The 23,969-nt window shown below is 37.3% G+C and overlaps 1 protein-coding gene across 1 annotated transcript in view; it reads right to left on the minus strand.

Annotated features, from left to right (window-relative positions):
- Nucleotides 1-23,969, minus strand: part of BRWD1 (bromodomain and WD repeat domain containing 1) — a 124,993-nt gene that overhangs the window by 72,915 nt on the left and 28,109 nt on the right. The window contains exons 9-17 of the mRNA XM_055569708.1: nt 23,121-23,221; nt 15,449-15,519; nt 13,597-13,697; nt 12,758-12,798; nt 11,104-11,202; nt 8,099-8,249; nt 7,734-7,868; nt 3,975-4,103; nt 3,574-3,799 (exon numbers count right to left, since the gene is read on the minus strand). Of these exons, the coding sequence (XP_055425683.1) occupies nt 3,574-3,799; nt 3,975-4,103; nt 7,734-7,868; nt 8,099-8,249; nt 11,104-11,202; nt 12,758-12,798; nt 13,597-13,697; nt 15,449-15,519; nt 23,121-23,221 (1,054 nt within the window). The remainder of the gene's footprint in view (nt 1-3,573; nt 3,800-3,974; nt 4,104-7,733; nt 7,869-8,098; nt 8,250-11,103; nt 11,203-12,757; nt 12,799-13,596; nt 13,698-15,448; nt 15,520-23,120; nt 23,222-23,969) is intronic.

A 23,969-nucleotide genomic window follows, 5' to 3' on the forward strand; every position in this document is an offset into this window, starting at 1 on the left:
TGAAATTAAAAGACGTTTACTCCTTGGAAGGAAAGTTATGACCAACCTAGATAGCATGTTCAAAAGCAGAAACATTACTTTGCCAACAAAGGTCCGTCTAGTCAAGGCTATGGTTTTTCCTGTGGTCATGTGTGGATGTGAGAGTTGGACTGTGAAGAAGGCTGAGCACCGAAGAATTGATGCTTTTGAACTGTGGTGTTGGAGAAGACTCTTGAGAGTCCCTTGGACTGCAAGGAGATCCAACCAGTCCATTCTGAAGATCAGCCCTGGGATTTCTTTGGAAGGAATGATGCTAAAGCTGAAACTCCAGTACTTTGGCCACCTCATGCGAAGAGATGACTCATTGGAAAAGACTCTGATGCTGGGAGGGATTGGGGGCAGGAGGAGAAGGGGACGACAGAGGATGAGATGGCTGGATGGCATCACTGACTCGATGGACATGTGAGTCTGGGTGAACTCTGGGAGTTGGTGATGACAGGGAGGCCTGGAGTGCTGCGATTCATGGGGTCGCAAAGAGTCAGACATGACTGAGCGACTGAACTGAAATGAATACATTTTCAGAGATATTTAATACGGTCATACTTAGTGTAAATGGAGAAAAAGTGCTGGATAGTTGTGGAGTCTTGAAACGTACTTAAGACACTAACATTTACATACAAAAACAATTCCTTACTTGTCCTCCCACCATAAAATACATCTTCTTTGAACACAGAACACAGACCTTCCAACCACACTAACTTACAAGAAACTTCTACCAAATTGAAATGAATAGGGTATTAGGCAAAAATACTGCAAAGATACACATGTATACGTGCATCCACAGTAACACATGAGAAACTGAAAAATGTCATACTATTTCAGGGAAAAAAAGAATACTTCTATCCTACTACATGAGTTAGATTCCCTTGTAGCTCAGATAACATCTCCATTTTACTATGGAAATCAATGAAGAACTTAAAAGAGCTAAACAAAAATCACTGAAGCTTTTTTGATGACTATAAAAAAAAAAAAGAGCTAAGAAAGCAGAAGTAGAGCCCTAATCTAAAAGGATAAAAAGACTTTCATTAGAAGCAGGAGTAACATAACATTCCTAAAATCACAACATGGAACCAAAGGGAAAAGAGCAGAAAAGGAGACTTCCAATCCTTTCCCCTCTCCCCAGAAACCCATTTAACGTTTCTCTCCTGGCCCTGGACTTAGATGTAAGCTTGGCAAATACCATTAGGAATGATACTGGTTTCTATCCGGCATAATGCAACCACTATTCAAATATTAAAGAAGGCTTCAATGCTACAGTATTCTTTCACTACAAAATACTACAGCACTGGAAAAAATACAAGAAAGAAGGGCTTTCAAATACTGGATAACTGGGACCCCTGAGAGAAGACAATAGAGTCCAGTCTTTGGATTGCTCCAGGTAACAGCCTGGAGGCAATTTCCAAGGTGTAGAACAAGGAGAGGGAACCCAAATATCATCCAGAAATCACAATGAGTTGAGAGACAGAGGTCAGGGTCTGGGAGCAAGCGGGAAGACTGAAATATGCAGACTGGTTAGAACTGAAAAGATATGCCATGATAACACTAATTTTAAAAAAGCTGGATTATTTACATTAATATGAAACAAATCGTCTTCAAAACAAGAAATACTCTCCCAAGAATAAACAGGGACATTTCATAATGATGAAAGAATTAATTCACAAAGAGCACAATCTGAAATGTGTATTTACATAATAACAGAATTTTAAAACACATAAAGCAAAAACTGATTGAATCAAAGGAAAAAAAAATGAGACAAATCCACAGGATAGTTGGATATTTCAGCACTCCTTAAAACAGCCACAAAATGGGAAAAAGCCAAGTGTTCTCCAGCTACTAGTGAATGGAGAAATAATGGTATATCCATGCAATGGTGCATGATCACTAAACAAGTAAAAAAAAAAAAAAAAAAAAGACTGATATCTGCAACAGGAATGAATCTCAAAAGCACCATGCTAAGTTAAAGAAGCCAGACACAACAGACTACATATTGTATGATTTCAATGATATAAAAATACTTTAAAAGTAAAAATTAAAGTGACAACAACAGTCATTACAAGAGGCCAGGAGAAGGGAGAGGAATAATTCTACACAGGCTCAGGAGAATTTCTGGGGGCACTGGAAATGCTCTGTATTTGGATTGTGGTGGTGGCTTACTTGACTGTCTTAACATTTCTTAACTCATTTGAATTGCACACTTACAAGTGGTGAATTTTGCTGTGCGTAAAGTATACTTCAATCAAACTAATAAAAAGAATTTGGAAGAGTAAACATATGGTGATTTACATTAATCTTTAACCTTAAAGTTTTAGCAAATCAATCCTCATCCAAACAAAAGTATCTTTTTAAAATTTATTTTTAATTGGAGGATAATTGCTTTACAATGTTGCATTGTTTTCTGCCATACATCAACATGAATCAAGTCACAGGTATACACATCCCCTCCCCCTTGTACCCCACTACCACCTCCCACTTTATCGCAAAGATGTATCTTTTTTCCTTTGCTTAGTACAAGAATATTAGAGAAAAACACTACACTGCTATGAACAAAAACAAAACAAAGCAAAACACCTCTGCCCTTGGCTAGGACAGGCAAAGGACAAGATGGAACTGGAACCTTCTCTGCCAGAAAGTTAAGTGTTCCAGGAATGATGGGGACTTGGGAAAGGACACAAAACTCAGCCTAAAGGGTTTTCACAGCCAAATCCAAGGATAACATGAACAACTTAGTAACAACAGTACTGGATTTTAACTCACTATATAACGATCCGGAAGTCCAGACTAAAACTTAATAAATGAGAGAGTAGTAGATGGTCAGCTAATGATAAAATGAAAAAGCAATGATAGAAGAGTTGGAAAACCATTTCACAACCTTCAGAACAACAACTGATTCAGGCAAGAATTATCAATGGATCCTGAAAGTTATAGGTAAAATCAGAAAAGGAACAGGTTATTTACACAAGTTACTAAATAATTACAAAGAGGAAAAAACCTTCAGAGTGGAGAACTTTGGCAGATACCCAGTGTTCAGAGTAAACACCACCAATAACTGGATGAAACACAACCACAGGCATCCTGACATGATACTCCAAGAAGACTACATCATTTATGTTGTGCTCTTCAAAAATGCACAACCTGAACTTAATGACAGCTAAATTTAATGTTCAGTCCCAAATTAAAATCTACACCAGGGAGGGGAAAAAAGCTATAACAGGCATTATTAGAATAACAAAATTTGATTACAGGCTATAATAGTATAAATGTTAAATGTTCTATTTTTGATAACTGTTTATGATTATATAAGAAAACATATTTTTTCTTAGAAAATACATACTTAAGTATTTAGGGGTAAATGGACATGAGGCCCAGAACTTAAGTCTCAAGTGGTTCACAACAATGATATGTATCTAGAGATAGAATAATAAAACAAACATTGCAAAATATTAAGGACTGGTAAATCTGAAAGTACAAGAGTTCTCTGTATTATTACTTACATTTTTCAAATTAAAAAAAAAATTTTAAAGGTTTAGCACTTACTTGTTGCCACATAGCCTAGTTGTGGAACCAAATGTTCATCTGCAGAATTTTCTCGGCCAGGCACTAATCGCTGATACTTAGTTGGATGAGGGTTTCCATCTACATCTACCAAGAACGGCGGAGGCATAAGGTGAGGGGCCTGCTGAGTCTGCTCGTCTAAGACGTAATTATTAGAATCCCTAATCAGCGGTCGATAGTCAGTATGGAAGAACATCTGGTCAGGAATCTAGAAATGGAAAGTTTACAGACTGAAATTCTGAGGATTAAACATGTTAAAGAACATAAATATTAACCAGTTAATTTTATTGGAAAGGATAAAAAAATCAAATCAATACATCTAACCTATTTTAAAAACATCCTTCTTAACTATTTACATGCTCTAAGAAAGTATGTAAAATGACCTTTTCATATGGCTTGCTGCATCCAAAACCAAATATCAGAAGGTGACCGTGAGAATCTGTACAGGCAAAATGCTGTCCATCCTGTGAAAACTTACAATCAAAGACAGCTCCATGTCCTTGTCCTTCAATCTAGGAAACAAAGATGGAAATTTTTATAACCATTTCTATGTAACACCTTTAGTTATTATATAAAATTCTGATTTAAAACTGAATTTTTCATTAAGCACGTCAGTATTTTCATAAGTAAAATTCACTTTAGATATCACTGGCCTAGAAAAAACCTTGATGGATCTTCTGAGAATTAGTTCTCAAAATGATCAAATGAAGGATCATAAACCAACCCCAAGTGAAGGCTTTCTTTACGTCTTATGAGAGAATGAAACCTCCATAAACTTTCTAATACATAACAAAAATATATTGATTAATAACTTTGGGAAATTATTAAAGATTAATAAAGTTTGTTATTCATGAATTAAAATCAATACTTTTATGGAGTTTAAGCTTTCCACTTAATGACTAACCACCATGCAAAATTTGTAATGCTGCAAGTGTCTCAAGGGTGAGTATGTAAATTCTTACACCTGCAATTACCTTACTTCAGACTGCCACAAATTTCTAAGTGTGTCGTGAATGTTGGGCTTCCCTCATAGTTCAGTTGGTAAAGAATCCACCTGCAATGCAGGAGACCCTGGTTCGATTCCTGGGTCAGGAAGATCCCCTGTAGAAGGAAAAGGCTATCCACTCCAGTATTCTGGCCTGGAGAATTCCATGGACTGTATAGTCCATGGGGTGGCAGAGTCAGACATGAATGAACAACTTTCACTTTCATGAATGTTGCCTTAAATAAGTAACTTCTAAACTGCTTTATTCTTGTTATTTTAACTCTAAATTCAATTAGTTTAACAATTTATAGTTAAATGAGATGTTTCATTAACTCATTAGTACAGAGCTATGCATACTTGTTTCAGCCTATAAATAATAATTAAAATTCAGGACAAGTTAATCTAAATGGGTACTGGAAAAAGGAATCATCCACCCAAACAAAACAGAAGTATTTATTTTCACTGCCAGAACAAACTCTCATACATACCTAAATACCCACTTGAAAAACAATTCACTTCTGCTATACCACACATGAGAGAGTGCCTTTAATAAAATGGGGGGAAATTAAGGTATTAGGATACTTAGGGACTTGCTGAATAAGATAATGCCCCCCTGACCTGAGACTCTCAGTCCAAGTAAAGCAAAGGCAGGTGGGGAGGCAAGAGCCCTGGGTTGGTCAGGCAAAGTTGGTGGCATTTACTTTGCTACCACACATGTGCAAATAACCTCAGCAAAAGTTAAGGGTACCTACTGAGAAGGACGTTTCCCAAGTGGGCAAACCTACCTAAGCAGAGCAAGACACACACCGCGTTTTATCTGCTGTCTGAAGAATCCTACACAATCATTCCTGATAAAACAAAAATAGCCTGCAAATGTATCCAGAGAACACTTCAATGTCACACGATGTTTGTTGTGTTAGTCACTCAGTCGTGTCCAACTCTTTGCAACCCCACAGACTGTAGCCTACCAGGCTCCTCAGTCCATAGGACTTTCCAGGCAAGTGTATTGGAGTGGGTTGCCATTTCCTTCTCCAGGGGATCTTCCCGACCCAGGGATCAAACCCAGGTCTCCCACATTGTAGGCAGACACTTAACCGTCTGAGCCACACACTATGTTTACTACTTTTTTAATGAAATACTGTCTCATTAGCTTAAAACCCAAGAATTAGGAGACTCTCGGGTGATCAGTAAAGGTAAGAATTATTCAGCCTACAAGGTCAATTTCTGGTATCTGACTAGAAATAAAACCACCATTGTCCGTTTGAGACTTTTCAGGTTACTCTTTGGCTTAGTGGTTATTTTAGATTATATTCTGTTTAAAGCCTGAATTAATGGAGTTTTCTATTTTAACAGATTAATTTTAGGATGTTCCTATTGAGTTTTAAAGGACAATTAAGAAGATGGATGTACCTATGAATTTTAAGGCCAAAGAAAAACTAAAGAAGGCTTATTTCTTTTCCAAGGATTCCAAACAGAGATGCAACATTCAGAGATGCCTAATGATGTACTTTATGCTATTTGAATTGTTTTAGTGCATTTAATGTTAGTAAATAAAACACTTTATTTTGGACAGTTAAACTGTCCAATGTAAGCATATTGAAATTAAAATTTTAAAGGTTAAAAAAAAAAACAGCAAAAACATGGAACACATGGACGAAGATGGTTTTCAATCAAAAGGTCTAAGAAACACTCATCTGTAGGATGCTACTGTACTGCCTCAAAAATTAATTAGCCTTTGAATTGGGTCTCAATATACATAAAGAGTAATTTTAGAAAACCCATCATGTGTGTGTCTCAAAAGTCTTAACAATATATAAGCCCTTTTATACATTCCCCTCAGAATTTATCCCAAGGAAATAATCAGGGATCTACATAAACAGACATGTATATTCAAACTGTTACTGTTGTGCATGTTTTAGAAACTACTTAAATACTCAACAACAGCAAATTAGCTACATAAGTAACATTCTTCAAAGAAAGGCTGAATTTACCATCAAACATACATTTACAAATTCTTAAAAATATTTTAGGGCTTGAAAAGCATTCTTTACATAAAATGAGAAGGGATTACAAAACTGTGTACAAAAGAGTAAAAACAAACAAAAAACTATGTGTAAGAATGCCAACTAATAATTCTATAAAAATGATGCCATCAGAAAATCTTCAATGGATATTGATACCTGTGAAAGTTTAATGAGGAACCAGACATTTACAGTCTCTGGAAAAAAATCAGTTTAAAAATTACAAAGAAAAGAAACATTTAAAAAATTAGTGCAAAAACTTGGCAGATGTCACCTTAACCAAATACTTATAATTATCACCATATTAATAGTGGAACATATAAACATCATTAGCCTCCTAATACAATGCATGGAGGGCACATTATCATTTATTTTTTTAATCAAAAAATATACAACAGTATTACATCATGAAGAAATACCAAACAAATATCCTGTAATATTACTTGTCTGTAAAAAGGCAAGATATGCAGGGTGAAGGATTACTGATTTTACAAAAGTGGAAATACGTAACTACTTAATATGATGCATGATCCTGAATTAGTCCAAGAGGTAAACATAACTGTAAAGGCATTATTAGGACAACTGACAAATTTTTAATGTAAACCAGATTAGATAATGCTACCTTATCAATGTTAAATTTGCTGATTTTTGGTGACTATATTGCAGCTATGTATAAAAAATTCTAAAAATATGCAATAAGATCATAATCTGGTTTTTAAACATTTGTGTGCAAGAAGAAAAAAGCTGAGGAAACAAAAAACGATGTTTGACTCCTGAGAGGACTTTACTGAATAATATTTTTTATTACCAGGTATTTTAATAAATTTAAATAGTGAAAAAGTATGAATTACCATAATTTTGCCAATTTAAACACAAAGAGGGACACATTCACAGACACAAAGCTAAATAAATAAATTTTTAAAATCTTCCCCTCATGTGAATTAGTTGTACAGATTTCATTTATATATGTACATTTGTACATATGACTATCAGATATTTATTAGCCTTAAAATAGCACCATGATCTCTAGAAATACAAACTGCCAAAAACATGCAGATCGGTTTCAGCTACATCTCCTTATCCAAACATTGAAACAAGTGCAAACAGGCATAGAGACACACACTCCCCCCACTTACCATATTGAAATAATGTTTCATCTTGGTGCCTTTTGTGATATCCCATATGAATATGCTGCCGTCATGTCCTGCAGATAACATAATTCTGGAATCAAAGGGATGTGTCTCCAAAACAAATACTTCATCAGCATGTCCCTTTATTCAACAAAGTCATATAGTTAAGGAGGGTCTGCAAGTTACAAGTTTAAAATTAAAAGCCCATGTTGTCACAGTATCTAAGGGCTTTTAAAAATGCATTAATGACAGTAATTTATACATTAGTATATATACAAATTTCTATTCATTTGATAATATAAATGAAACAGTTTTTTTTTTTGTTAAAAAAAAAAAAATCTTTATTTGTTGTATGTTATAAAACTACCTACCAACAGGTTATGAAGCAGCTGTCCAGTGTAAGAATTCCACACTTTGAGGACATGATCATTCACAGCTGTGACAACAATGCTATCATTCTGATTCCAAGCTATCATTGTTACTTTGGGTTTCATAAACCTTTCCTCTTCCAAAGATAAATCTCTAAGAAAAAAAATACAACATGTGCAGTGCTATATGTGTAGGAGGCTACACAATCTCTCATAGATACAAAAATAGTAAATAATCTAGCTCACGTCCACACCTTATCCACTTCACAGAGTTTATCACATCTGACCCACAAGAGATTATCTACAAACAGATGAGGGCAAGATCCCAAGGGGGAAGGGATGATCCAGAAACAGTTCAGGGGCTGACCACAGGCAGACTCCAGAACACCACATTATTCATAAAAGCAAAGGTTTTCTCTACACCTAGGATTCCTTTCTCTTGACTGCAAGGCCTATTGGTAATATTTTCAACTACTTGGAAGACAGGAAGAAGGTAATTCACCTTCATGCCCTCAATGTCTAGAAAAGTGCCTGACAGACTTTCAGTATGCTGAACTACCTCTTTACACTTCCCTACAGACTATTCCTACGGCTCCCTTGGCAAGAAGAGTCTTATATACACGTGTCTGCAATGTTTTGCTGCTTTCATGAAAGCAATATGCAGTTTCTGTGTAAAATACAGCAGTCAGTAATATGGGGGAGTGGGGAGGGGGAGAACCTAGCTGTTTCTGAAGTCATAGAGCACATTCTAGGAAATTATAAAATAAACATGTATTTTAAAGAAAACAGCTACAAGAAGGAGTGCTATGTAACAGCTACCTGTGTAAGCACAATGGAACACAAATGACTGAATAATTCTAACTAGATTGGTCAGAGGAAGTGTGACACAAGAGACAAAATGGAATACAAGCTAAGATTTCATGCTTCACCTGAATTTACTAACAGACGTGTTGCATTTCATCAAAAAGATCAGCCAAGATCAGAACACTAGAACAAATATATCCATCAATTTATACACACAGAAAACACTGCTTTTCAAGATTTGAAAGAGGTAAAACTTTAAATGAGAAAAGAATATTTCTACCCGGAGGGGAAATACAGGAAAAGTCCTCTCCATGAAGACAGTATAGCAACAAGAAAACTAAACAGTTCTCAATCTCATTTAAAAGAATTCTGGACCTCCCTGGTGACGCAATAATAAGGCATCCTCCTGTCAATGCAGGACTTGGGTTCAATCCGAGTCCAGGAGGATTCCACATGCCATCAGGCAACTAAGGCCTGAGGCAGCCAAATAAAATATTTTTAAAATTTTATTCAAGTTTTTACAATGATGTTCCTATTTTGCCTAATAAAGTAACTGTTCATACATGAATACAGCTTCAAATTTTCTTCACTGTTATTCATTCATTATTATTCACTTTCACACTAAAATGCTGAATATCCAGATGTAACATCTTTAAGTAATTGTAAAGATATGTTTGTGAACAGGGATTATCAGATTTCTAGTATGTATTCTTTCCATTCTCTACCACAGGTCATTTCACAAAAATATTAATATCAAATTTATTTTGAAATCCAATACAACTGTTTGAGCCACAGTGGAGAATGAGTTGATTTCTCCTACTATTACTAAAAATAAAGCAGACATGAAGATTTCTAAACAACAGAATGTGTAACATTTCTCAGAAAAACTGCTAAAAACAATGATATGCCTACTCTACACCAACTAGGGCTCGCCTCGCAGCTCACTCAGTAAAGAATCTGCCTGCAATGTGAGAGACCCAGGTTAACTCCTCAATCGGGAAGATGCCCTGGAGAAGGAAATGGCAACCCCTCCAGTATTCTTGCTTGGGAAATCCCATGGACAGAGGAGCCTGGCAGGCTAGTCCATGGGGTCCCAAGAGTCAGACACAACTTAGCAACTAAACCACCACCACCACACCAAGTTCTGCTAGAAATCTGCATATGATTTTCAATTGCCAATAGTACTTAAAGGCAGGTAGTTTCATCTCCCAGATGATGAAACACATTGTGATGGTCTCAAAATGATATAGCTATAAAAAGTGTAAGTGGTATTTGAGCAAAGTTCTGACTCCAAAATGCATATTCTTCCCACCACCTATACAGTCTCCCAGTATGTACAAAACCACAGGGTATTTGAAATTTATAATATCTATCTTGGGAAATACTGAAATTATCTCAAAGCTGCTCAAAATATGTTTGAGACTCTGGAGTGTTGGGGGAGGGGCACAGTTAAGACAAACTTGCCTTCAATACCATTTTACAAACGAAAATTTTACCATGTAAAATAAAAATATCACTCCCAATGGAGACCAATTTTTAAAAACAGAAACAATAAAATGTATTTCCTTACTTTTTTTTTTTTAAACCAGATATAGCTTTTTAAAATATAACTTTTTAAAGATTCATGTCAGTGTGTGGCAAAACCACTACAATACTGTAAAGTAATTAGCCTCCAATTAAAATAAATAAATTAAAAAATAAAAAATTCTACATCTTTACATAAGTAAAAAAAAAAATAAACTAAAAAAAAAAACTTCCAAAAATCGTATCTTCATTTCTGTTTTCCCGGCTTGTAGGATCTTAGCTCCCTGATCAGGGATTGAACCGATGGTCCCTGCAGTGGAAACCTGGAGTCTTAAACACTGGACTGCCAGGGAGGTCTCATCCTATCTTTAGAAGAATAGAAATTTCTGAAAATCTCCACGTTTGACATACTTGAGTTATTTATATATTTAAAGCAGTAGGTGGTTTTAAATGCAACACCTCAGAGGAAGTCAATGCTCTGAACAATGGAATAAATACAGTGTTCTTTTCTACATAAATCTAAGATTGTAATAGGTTTAAGTATCTGTCAGATATGCAGCAGGGAGCCATTCACTTAGATTGGAGGTGGCTCTAGTTCCTGAACAAAGCGAAAAACCAACCAGAGAGACAGACCAAGTACTCAGGATGCACCTACTTAGAAACAAACCATCTCAACTTACCCTGAGATTCTAGTGGCCATATCTAGTAAGATGCTTCTCCATTCTAACTGTTCAAATCTCCAAATTCGTGCTGTTCCATCTCTGCTACCACTTAAGAACCTTAAAATAGAAGAAATAGATCTACTTACTTATATGCTACCAAAGGGTACAGTTAAAACCACAAGCAAAAAAATTTTTAATGTAGCTATCTTGACTGCAGGTAAATCTACAGGTGTTAATTCCAAAAAGACAGGGATTTAGGGCCTACCTAAAAGGAGAAAAGGAGCTTCCCTTGTGGCTCATCTGGTAAAGAATCCGCCTGCAATGCAGGAGACCTAAGTTCGATCCCTGAGTTGGGAAGATACCCTGCAGAAGGGAAAGGCTATCCACTCCATATTCTTGCCTGGAGAATTCTATGGACTGTTATAGTCCATGGGGTTGTAAAGAGTCAGATATGACTGACTGACTTTCACTTTCTAAGCTACCTGGTGGCTCAGATGGTAAAGCATCTGCCTGCAATGCGAGAGACCCAGGTTCAATCCCTGGGTTGGGAACATCCCCTAGAGAAGGAAATGGCAACCCACTCCAGTACCCTTGCCTGGAAAATTTCACGGACGAAGGAGCCTGGTAGGCTACAGTTCATGGGGTCACAAAGAGCTGGACACAACTGAGCGACTTCACTTCACGAAAAGGAGAAAATCTGCTTTACTCTGATTTGCCTGGCCCTACTGTAAAGCACATTTCAAACCCAATCACTACCTTGTCAAATAGTTTTGAAAAGATATGTACATAAGTAATAGGGGGCTGCTGCTGCTGCTAAATCACGTCAGTCATGTCCGACTCTGTGTGACCCCATAGACAGCAGCCCAACAGGCTCCTCTGTACCTGGGATTCTCCAGGCAACAGTATTCTCTTGGAGTGGGTTGCCATTTGGGGAAGCACAATTAAAGATCAATGGGAGAATTAGTAAAAGCAAAAGTGCCATTATAAGCATTTAAACTCTAAACTCAATTTCACACTAGTCACTTATGTATAAATAAATCCATCACTTAAGTGTTAAAAAGAAGAGGTAAGAGGTACCTGAAAAGACACTGGGGACCACAAAAAAGGATATAATTTAAGGGATAATTTTGTTGCAGATTACATCACAGTAATTGATTAGAAAAGATTTAACTATTCAAATAGGCATCCCTGGTGGCTCAGCTGGTAAAGAATCTGCCTGCAATGTGGGAGACCTGGGTTCAATCCTTGGGTTGAGAAGATCCCTGGAGAAGCTAACGGCTACCCACTACAGTATTCTGGTCTGGAGAATTCCATGGACTGTACAGCCCATGGCGTTGCAAAGAGTCAGACACAACTGAGCGACTTTCACTTTCACACAACTACTCAAATGTAAGAAATTCCATTATCCTTACACCTAATTTTCCTATAAATCAAACAGCCAGCAGTGAACTAAAGAACTACTTTTGATACAGGAGGCTGCAGAAACTACAATTCTAAAAACTTAATTTGTTTCCTCCCTGACACAGACGCTTTTCCCTCAATTACTACAGTTACTAACAAGGGCCTGCCATATGATATATACCTGGCAAAGTAACACGTAATCTACACTAATAGGAAGCAAAACACATTTACCTAAAAACACACTCACGAATACAAACTCACACTTACTTACCGATCGCCATTGTTACAAAATTGGATACTATCAACTTTATCCTAAAGAAAAAACCAAACACAAAAGTAATCATCTACATAGTTTATAAACAAAGAAAGAGCCCACCCAGTTTTACAGTTAGAAGCACATTTGGTTTAAAGCAAGAGATCTACACTTTTGCTGCTTAATCCTGCCATTCAAGCATATATTGTATGTTTAAGAGCAAAGAACCTAACTACATATCAAATCAGACTAAGACACAGCTTTTATCTCAGAGATAGACACATAGGGTTTAAAAATAAAAAACAGCCTGCTTCTAAAATTAAACCTGTATTTACAATTAATTACATCTACAAAATTAATATGGATAGAAAGTGATAATAAAGTTTAAGTAGCTGAAAACACGTCGCATTCACTTTGATCATTATGTGCAAAACAAACAAAAATTTCCTTTAAAGTGATTCTGTTTTTTATCAAATAACTTTACAGAACTTCCTTAAGGAGAAAAAGATGACCTGACTGCTGACCAGTACTCCAGAACACTGAGAGTTACCGATCTTCTAGTGCACGTTAATAAAGTAGCATTCTAATTTCATGAGCTTGGTTAAGATAAACAGGCCCAATTCAAACCTAATCCACCCAAATCAACTGTCATAATCAAATGTACCTGAAGTAGAAATAACCACTGTAAAGCATTTGCACAGTAAGGTTCTGAGCTTATCAGTATCATCTTTCATTTTTAAATGCAATTCCTCCTCCATTTAAGTTGAAAGTAAAATCAATAACAACCTCCGTTATTGAGACTATATACCAACAGGAATATCATAAGTAAATCTTAATTTTAAAACATGAAGACTTACAGTGTGACTTTCAAGTTCTGCGATTTTTTCAGGTGCTTCAAAACCCAAAAAATACATTCTGATTACATGATCAGTACTACCTGTGGCTAGAAACATACCACCTGAAACAAAAATTTTAAGTTTTAAAAATTCAGTTTGTAACAAATGTCTTAACCAAAGTTCTATATTAAGCTCTCTACACCAAAAGTAAATTCATCTCAATAGATCCATCTCATTATATAAAGAAGTTTTAAAAATTAACATAATATATTGTGATATGATTTTTAGGAAGAAATCTGTATCTGGTCTTCATCCCTGTTTCTGGCTGAACTCCTAAAAACCCTTAGAATTTCCTAAGTGATATGATACTGGCATCTTGATGTTCATATAACAAACCCATTTCAATCACACCAGAGTTTATGTTAATGAGGTAACTTTTGAAAAGCATCTATGGAAGAGGAACCAACCACGTGATAGAGGTTGGTAAAGAGGGCTGGGAGAGAGCTGAATCCATCCTTATGGCCAATGAGTTAATCAACTGTGCCTGTGTGATTAAGCCCCATAAAAAACCCAAAGGACAAGACTCGAAGAGGTTCCAGGTGGATGAACAGGAGGAGATTAGAGAAGAATAGGACTGGAGAGTCCTCCTTCCCACAGACTTTATCCTAAGCATCTCCTCCATCTAGCTATTCCTGAATTATGTTCTTTCATAATAAACCAAAAATCCACTGGGTAAAAGGACTGCTGTCAGCTGTTCCAGCAAATTAACTAAATCCAGGGAAGAAGTTGTGGGAGCCTCTGACCTACATACAGCCTGTCAGCAGAAGCAAGGTGACAACCGGGTCTGAGGCTGGGGGTGGGCTGGGAATCTTGTAGGACTGAGCCCTTATCCTGTGCAGTCTTCACACTATTCTCTAGGTAGGCAGTGTCAGAATGGAGTTGAATTGTAGGATGCCAAGCTAGTATCAGAGAACTGTTTGGTGGTATTATAGCGGGGTGGGGGTGGGAGTGGGGTACACATCAGATGAGGCTTAATTTTAAAAAGTTAATTCAATCTGGAAATGTTCATTATCTCCCTCTGTCATACTGGTTGTGATAAGGACTAAGATGCGGCCACTCCAAAAATGCATGAAAACAGGTTCTGCTTTCTAAATACCTTTACACTCCTAGGGAGTTCCTGGTGACTTAGATGGTAAAGAATCTGCCTGCAATGTGGGAGACCTGGGTTCAATCCCCGGGTCAGGTTCCATCACTGGCTCAGGAAGGTCCTCTGGAGAAGGAAATGGCAACCCACCCCAGTACTCTTGCTTGGAAAATCCAATGGACAGAAGAGCCTGGTGAGCTACAGTCCACAGGATCAGAGAGAGTCAGACACGACTAAGTGACTAACACACACCTAAACATAGCTATGGTATATGAAGTTCACTTGTTTGCATGTTCAGACTTCTATGGGGGAAAATCTTTGACCTCTCCCCAAAACAAAGGTTACCACACAAGTCCACTGTAAAAAAAAGAAAAACAGGAATAATTTCACAAGATGTGTGCAAAACAAACTTAAACTACCAAAAACCAGCAATTCAAAGAAAATCACAATCTTGGCTTATCATACACATGGGGCATATGGCACAGGAATTGCTCATTTGGACACTTTAAGCATCCTTTTTGCCAGTTCTCTTATATCCCTGGCTCTGATTACTATGAAAAATCGAAGAAAGTCAGCATGGGGAAGATAAGGAAAAGGCTAATTAACATCACAGGTTAAATGTAATGAAATGAACGTAAGACATTCACCATCTATCTGATCAAGGCCATTAGCCATGTGGTTGCTCAAAAAAACTACAAAACTAAGAAAAAAACACTAAAGGTATCTTACCAACACTAAATGAAGAACACAGCATTTGAACACCTGGTCTAGGCTTTTCAGTGAACTTCAGGGGACGTGGACTAGAAAAGAAGAACATGTTTTAAAATACACGTTAACACAGTTTAACATAGTGGAAGTTTCCATAAGCCTCTTATCCTTATTTCATCAGAGGGCAGACAGAATGAAAACCACAATCACAGAAAATCAACCAAACTATCACATGGACCACAGCCTTGTCTAATTCAATGAAACTATTAGCCATGCCATGTAGGGCCACCCAAGACGGACAGGTCATGGTGGACAGTTCTAACAAAATGTGGTCCACTGGAGAAGGGAATGGCAAACCACTTCAGTATTCTTGCCTTGAGAATGCCAAGAATAGTACAAAAAGGTAAAAAGATGTGACACTGAAAAATGAACGCCCCAGGTCGGTAGGTGCCCAACATGCTGCTGAAGAAGAGTGGAGAAATAACTACAAAAAGAATGAAGACACAGAGTCAAAGCGAAAACAACATGCAGTTGTGGATGTGACTGGTGATGGACATAAAGTCTGATGCTGTAAAGAACAATATTGCATAGGAACCTGGAATGTTAGGTCCACGAATCAAGATAAACTAGAAGTGGTCAAACAGGAGATGGCAAGAGTGAACATCAACATTTTAGGAATCAGTGAACTAAAATGGACTGGAATGGGCGAATTTAATCAGATGACATTTTATCTCCTACTGTGGGCAAGAATCCCTTAGAAGAAATGGAGTAGCCCTCACAGTCACAACTGAAATGCAGTTCTTGGTTGCAATCTCAAAAATGACAGAATGATCTCTGTTTCCAAGGCAAACCATTCAATATCACAGTAATCCAACTCTTTGCCCCAATCACTAATGTTGAAGAAGCTGAAGTTGAACGATTCTACGACAACCTACAAGATCTTATAAAACAAACACCAAAAGAAGAAGTCCTTTTCATCACAGGGGACTGGAATGCAAAAGTAGGAAGTCAAGAGATACCTGCAGTAACAGGCAAATTTGGTCTGCTAAGTCGCTTCAGTCGGGTCAGACTCTGTGCAATCCCATAGACGGCAGCCCACCAGGCTCCCCCGTCCCTGGGATTCTCCAGGCAAGAACACTGGAGTGGGTTGCCATTGCCTTCTCCGAAATTTGGTCTAGGAGTACAAAATGAAGCAGGGCAAAGCAAACACCCTCTTTCAACAGAACAAGAGACAACTCTACATATGGACATCACCACATGGTTAATACCGAAATCAGACTGATTATATTCTTTGCAGCCAGAGATGGAGAAGCTCTATTGCTTCTCAGCCTTTTGGCTAAGATCAAACACAAAGATGGAGAAACTCTATCCAGTCAGCAAAAACAAGACTGGGAGGTGACAGTGGCTCAGATCATGAACTCCTTATCGCAAAATTCAGACTGAAATTGAAAAATGGAAAACCACTAGACCATTCAGGTATGACCTAAATCAAATCCCTTACAATTACACAGTGTGATAAGTGAAAAATAGATTCAAGGCATTAGATCTGATAGAGCGCCAAGAACTATGGACAGAGGTTCGTGACATTGTACAGGAGGCAGGGATCATGACCACCTCCAAGAAAAAGAAATGCAAAAAAGGCAAAATGGTTGTCTGATGAGGCCTTACAAATAGCTGAGAGAAGAAGAGAAGCTAAAGGCAAAGGAGAAAAGGAAAGATATACCCATTTGAATGCAAAGTTCCAAAGAACAGCAAGGACAGAGAAGCCTTCCTTAGTGATCAATGCAAAGAAATAGACGAAAACAACAGAATGGGAAAGACTAGCGATCTCTTCAAGAAAATTAGAGATATCAAGGGAACATTTCATGCAAAGACGGACACAATAAAGGACAGAAATGGTATGGACCTAACAAAAGCAGAAGATATTAAGAAGTGACAAGAATACACAGAAGAACTATACGAAAAAGATCTTAATGATCCCAATAACCACAATGGTGTGATCACTCACCTAGAGCCAAGCATCCTGGAGTCCAAAGTCAAGTGGGCCTTAGGAAGCATCACTATGAACAAAGCTAGTGGAGGTGATGAAATTCCAGCTGAGCTATTTCAAGTCCTAAAAGATGATGCTGTGAAAGTGCTATACTCAATACGCCAGCAAATTTAGAAAACTCAGCAGTGGCCACAGGATTGGAAAAGGTCAGTTTTCATTCCAATCTCAAAGAAAGGCAATGCCAAAGAATGCTCATACTACCGCACAATTGCACTCATCTCACACACTAGCAAAGTAATGCTCAAAATTCTCCAAATGAGGCTTCAAGAATAAGTGAACCAAGAACTTCCAGATGTTCAAACGGGACTTAGAAAAGCCAGAAGAACCAGCAATCAAATTACAAGCATCCACCGGGTCACAGAAAAAGCAAGAGTTCCAGAAAAACATCTACTTCTGCTTTATTGACGATGCCGAAGCCTTTGATCTGCAGATCACGACGAACTCTGGAAAATTCTTAAAGAGATGGGAATACCAGACCACATTTCCTGCCTCCTGAGAAATCTGTATGTAGGTCAAGAAACAATAGTTAGAACTGGGCATGAAACAATGGACTGGTTCCAAACTGGGAAAGGAATACGTCAAGTCTGTATATTGTCACCCTGCTTATTTAACTTCCAAGGAGAGGACATCACATGAAATGCCAGGCTGGATGAAGCACAAGCTGGAATCAAGACTGCCGGGAGAAAGATCAATAATCTTAGATATGCAGAGGACACCACCCTTATGGCAGAAAGTGAAGAGGAACTAAAGAGCCTCTTGATCCAAGTGAAAGAGGAGAGTGAAAAAGTTGGCTTAAAACTCAACATTCAGAAAACGAAGATCATGGCATCCAGTCCCATCATTTCATGACAAATAGATGGGGAAACAATGGAAACAGTGATAGATTTTATTTTCTTGGCCTCCAAAATCAATGCAGATGGTGACTGCAGCCATGAAATTAAAAGACGCTTGCTCCTTGGAAGAAAAGCTATGGCCAACCTAGACAGCATAATAAAAAGCAGAGACATTACCTTGCCAACAAAGGTCCACCTAGTCAAAGCTATGATTTTTTCCAGTCATGAATGGATGTGTGAGTTGGACCACAAAGAAAGCTGAGCACCAAAGAATTGATGTTTTTGAACTGTGGTGTTGGAGAAGACTCTTGAGAGTCCCTTGGACTACAAGGAGATCAAATCAGGTAATCCTAAAGGAAATCAGTCCTGAATATTCATTGGAAGGACTGATGCTGAAGCTGAAATTCCAATACTTTGGCCATCTGATGTGAAGAACTGACTCACTGGGAAAGACCCTGATGCTGGGAAAGACTGAAGGCAGGAAGAGAAGGGGATGACAGAGAATGAGACAGCTGGATGGCATCACCGTCTCAATGGACATGAGTCTAAGCAAACTCTGGGAGTTGGTGATGAACAGGGAAGCCTGTTATGCTCCAGTCCATGGGGTCACCAAGAGTCGGACACGACTAAGTGAGTGAACTGAACTGAACATACTGGCTTTATGCTGAAATCGAAACTGTGATTCAAAAATCTCCCCAAAAACAAAAGCCCACAACCAGACAGCTTCACAGCTGACTGGAGTAGAGCTAATGCCTATCCTTCTGAAACTTTCAAAAAATCGCAAAGGAAGGAACACTCCCAAACTCATTATATGAGTCCACCATCATCATGATACCAAAACCAGACAAAGACATCATAAAAAAAGAAAATTACAAGCCAATATCACTGAACATCAACACAAAAAGCCTCAACATTAATTCAAGCAAACAGAATTCAACAACACATTAAAAGATCATACACCATGATCAAGTCAGGTTTATCCCAGAAATGCAAAGATTCTTCAATAAACACAAATCAATCAATGTGATACACCATATTAAAAAACTGAAAGATAAAAACCATATGATAATCTCAACAGATGCAGAAAAAGCTCCTGACAAATTCAAAAGCTTGTTTTGCCCATTTATAGGCATAGAAGGAACCTACCTCAACATAATAAAGGCTATATACAACAAACACACAGCAAACATTATTCTCAATGGTGAAAAACTGAAAGCATTCCCTCTAAGATCAGGAATAAGACAAGGGTGCCCACTTTCACCTGAAGAAGGCAATGGCACCCCACTCCAGTATTCTTGCCTAGAAAGTCCCATGGATGGAGGAGCCTAGTGGGCTGTAGTCCATGGGGTCGCTAAGAGTCAGACACGACTGAGAGACTTCACTTTCACTTTTCACTTTCATGCATTGGAGAAGGAAATGGCAACCCACTCCAGTGTTCTTGCCTGGAGAATTCCAGGGACGGGGGAGCCTGGTGGGCTTCCATCTATGGGGTCACACAGAATCGGACACGACTGAGGTGACTTAGCAGCAGCAGCCCACATTCACCACTATTATTCAACACAGATTTGGAGGTCTTAGCTACGGCAATCACAGAAGAAAAAGAAATGAAATCCAGATTGGAAAAGCAGCAGCAAAACTCGCACTGTTTGAAGATGACATCATACTATACATATAAAATCCTGAAGATGCTATCATGAAATTACTACAGCTAATCAGTGAATTTAGTAATGTTGCAGGATACAAAATCAATACCTAGAAATCACTTGCATTCCTATATGCTAACAATGAAAAACAACAAAGAGAAATTAAGGAATCAATCCCATTTACCACTGCAACAAAAAGAATAAAATACCTAGGAATAAACTTACCTAAGGAGTCAAAAGAAGTGTATACAGAAGATTATGAGACTGATAAAAGAAATCAAAGATGACATTAGCACATGGAGAGATATTCCATGCTCCTAGGCTGAAAGAATCAGTATTGTGAAAATGACTGTACTGTCAAATGCAATGTAAAGATTCAGTGCAATCCCTATCACGTTATCAAAGGCATCTGTCACAGAATTAGGACAAAAAATTTCACAATTCGTATGAAAACACAAAAGACCCCCAATAGCCAAAGCAATCTTGAGGAAGAACAAGGCAGCTGGAGATATCAACCTTCCTGACTTCAGACTATACTACAAAGCTACAGTCATCTGGACAGCAAGATAAAAAACAGAAATGTAGGCCAATGGAACAAGATAGAAAGCCCAGAGTTCAACCCACGCACCTATGGGCACCTTTTGACAAAGGAAGCAAGAATATACAGTGGGGCAGATAGTCTCTTCAATAAGTGCTGCTGAGAGAAACGGAGAATGAAGAATTGAAAAATGAAAACACTTCCTAACACCATACACAAAGATAAACTCAAAATGGATTAAAGACCTAAAAGTAACATCAGAAACTATAAAACTCTTAGAGGAAAACATAGGCAGAACACTATATGACATAAATCAAAGCAAGATCCTCTATGACTCACCTCCTACAGTAATGGAAATAAAAACAATAAGTGGGACCTAATTAAATGTAAAAGCTTCTGCAGAGCAAAGAAAACTATTAACAAGGTGAAAAAGACAACCCTCAAAATGGAAGAAAATAATAGCAAATGAAACAACTGACAAAGGATTAATTTCCAAAATACATAAGCAGCTCATTCAACTCAATATCACATAAACAATCCAGTCAAAAAGTGGGAAAAAGACCTAAACAAACGTTTCTTCAAAGAAGACATACATATGGCTAATAAACACATGAAAAGATGCTCAACATTACTTTAAATTATTAGAGAAATCCAAATCCAAACTACAATGAGATATCACCTCACACTAGTCAGAATGGCCATCATCAAAAAATCCATAAACAATAAATGCTGGAGAGGGTGTGGAGCAAAGGGAACCCTCTAACACTGTTGGTGGGAATGTCAACTGATACAGCCACTGTGGAAGACAGTATGGAAATTCCTTAAAAAAAAAAAAACAAAAAAAAAAACCAGGACTAAAACTACCATATGACCCAGCAATTCCACTACTAGGCATATACCCTGAGGAAACCAAAATTGAAAAAGACACATGTATCACAATGTTCGTTCACTGCAGCACTATTTACAATAGCTAGGTGATGGAAGTCACAACATAGACTGTCCATCAACAGATGAATAGATAAAGCAGCTGTGGTACATACATACAATGGAATATTACTCAGCCATAAAAAGAAACACACTTGAATGAGTTCTAACAAGGCAGATAAACCTAGATCCTATTATACATATGAGTGAAGTAAGTCAGAAAGAGAAAAACAAATATCACATATTAATGCATGTAATATGGAATCTAAAAAGATGGTGCTGATGAACCTATATGCAGGGCAGCAATGGAGACACGGACACAGAGAACAGACTTATTGACACAGGCTGGGGAGGAGGTAAGAAGAAGAGGGTGGGATGAATGGAGACAGTAGCATGGAAACATATACACTACCATATGTAAAACAGATAAGTCAATGGGAATTTGCTGCATGACTCAGGGAACTCAAACCAGGGGTCTGTAAAACCTAGAGGGGTAAGAAGGGATGGGAGGCAGAAGGGAGGTTCAAGAGGGAGGGGACATATATATATCTGTGGCTGGCTCATTCATGCTGATGTATGGCAGAAAGTTAAAACAATGTTATAAAGCAATTATTCTTCAATTAAGAACAAATTTTTAAAAAAGATAATGGCTTTAATCTAGCATACATAAATGTTGCCATCTTACTTCTATAGTACCTCTTCGTATACCAAATATTTCCACAAACACTGTTATAGGTGGGTGGATGTGAGAGGACTGTCTAACCTCCAAACTTACACGGATCCTAGTACACAGAAAGAGCAAGCCCACTAACCACTGTTCTGTAACTGAGGTGATTAAAGCTCACAGAGTGTAAGAGAACCCATTATCGAGGCCACAGAACAGGCTGTAAAACCACCAGATGATAGCATGCTCTAACAGAAAGAGAGTGCAAGCTGCATATCAAACATTAAATTTTTAGTAGCCACATCATAAGTAAAACGATAAAATTAGTTTTAATCCATTTAACACAATATATCCAAAATACCACAACAATGTTAATAAAATTTTAATGAAAACTTTAATTGCTTTCATAGTATATCCTTTAACTCTTCCATAGCATATTGGACACTTACAATACATCTCAATTTGAAAAGTTTTCATCAAAAATACTTGATCTGTACTGAGATTTCATGAAACTTCTAGTTGAAAAACTAATTCACATACTCAAGTTGTTTAAAATACGCTTAAAAGTTCTATAAGTACTGAATCATATCCATTAAAAACTTAATAATTCGATTCCTCAATTGCACCAGCCACAACCAAAGTGCTCAATAGAGATGTGTGGCTAGTGGGTACCACGTTGGGCAGTGTAGGGCTATAATCCAGGTCTGATTCTTAAATAATTCCTGCCTAAATTTCTGCCTATGCATATAATTATATATATTTCTAACATTTTTCAAAATGTTTCACATACTATCACTTTTTCAAAAACACGTGACCACTAAGAGAGAACAACTCTGCCCCTTTAACATACCCAAATATCTAAATGGTACAGTGTAAACAGCAGTCAATAAGGTACATGCACTGTATGTATCAAAAATTAAGTTCAAAAGTAAAAAGGCAATCACAATACATAATTTCTCTTTATAATCAGATTTCATTTTTAGACTAAACTGTAACATCATGAAAAAAGAAAAAACTTACTACACAATTACAGTCACTTACCTGAATTTCAGGGATTCTAAATCCCACTGCCAAAAACAAACAGTCCCATCAGCACCAGTGGAGACCATGTATCTTTGCGAGCCTTTGGCCATGGGGCTAAACTAAAAAGGAATAAAAACATTTACACATCAGCTTCCTGAGCTGGCACTAACATTACAGTTTAAGTTTTTCAAAGTTAATTTCAATTGACACTTTGAGTAACACACAAGAAATCCAAAATACAGGTGATACTACAGTGAGAACTCATAACCAATAAAAAAACAAAACAAAATGAAAGTCTATCTCTAATTTATAAATGTAATGTGATCTCAATAAAAGTTTATTTTGGAAACTAATAAGAACGGTCAGAAAAATTTTCATTAAGAGAAAGTAAAGATCTAGTCCTGTTGATATGAGACCTACCACAAAGCCTCAATAATTAAAACTATGGGGCACAGTACGTAATTATGACAGAAAGACCAACGGAAAACTGTGAAGTCCAAACTGGACCCTAATACATAAGACATACAACAAAGGAGCCATCTCAGTCAGATGGGGAAAAAAATGGACCATAAATGCATAAATGGTAACAGGACAACTATGCAACAATCTGGGGGAAAATGGATCCATTCTTCAGACTATAAAGCAGGATAAATTCCAAGTGATCAACATTTTAAATATTTAAATAACAAAACCATAAAAGTATTATAACAAAAGAATTATACTGTAACTTCAGAATAGGGTTAACACTTGTGTTTAATAAAGTACCAAGTGTGCTACACAAACAAGCTAGAGAAAGGAAGATCCATTTGGTCCAGAAACATCCAAGGCAGCTTAAAAGACAGAGAGGGAATTATAAGGAAAACAAGA

Source organism: Bubalus kerabau, chromosome 2 (genome assembly GCF_029407905.1).
Source record: "Bubalus kerabau isolate K-KA32 ecotype Philippines breed swamp buffalo chromosome 2, PCC_UOA_SB_1v2, whole genome shotgun sequence".
NCBI classification, from domain to species: domain Eukaryota; kingdom Metazoa; phylum Chordata; class Mammalia; order Artiodactyla; family Bovidae; genus Bubalus; species Bubalus kerabau.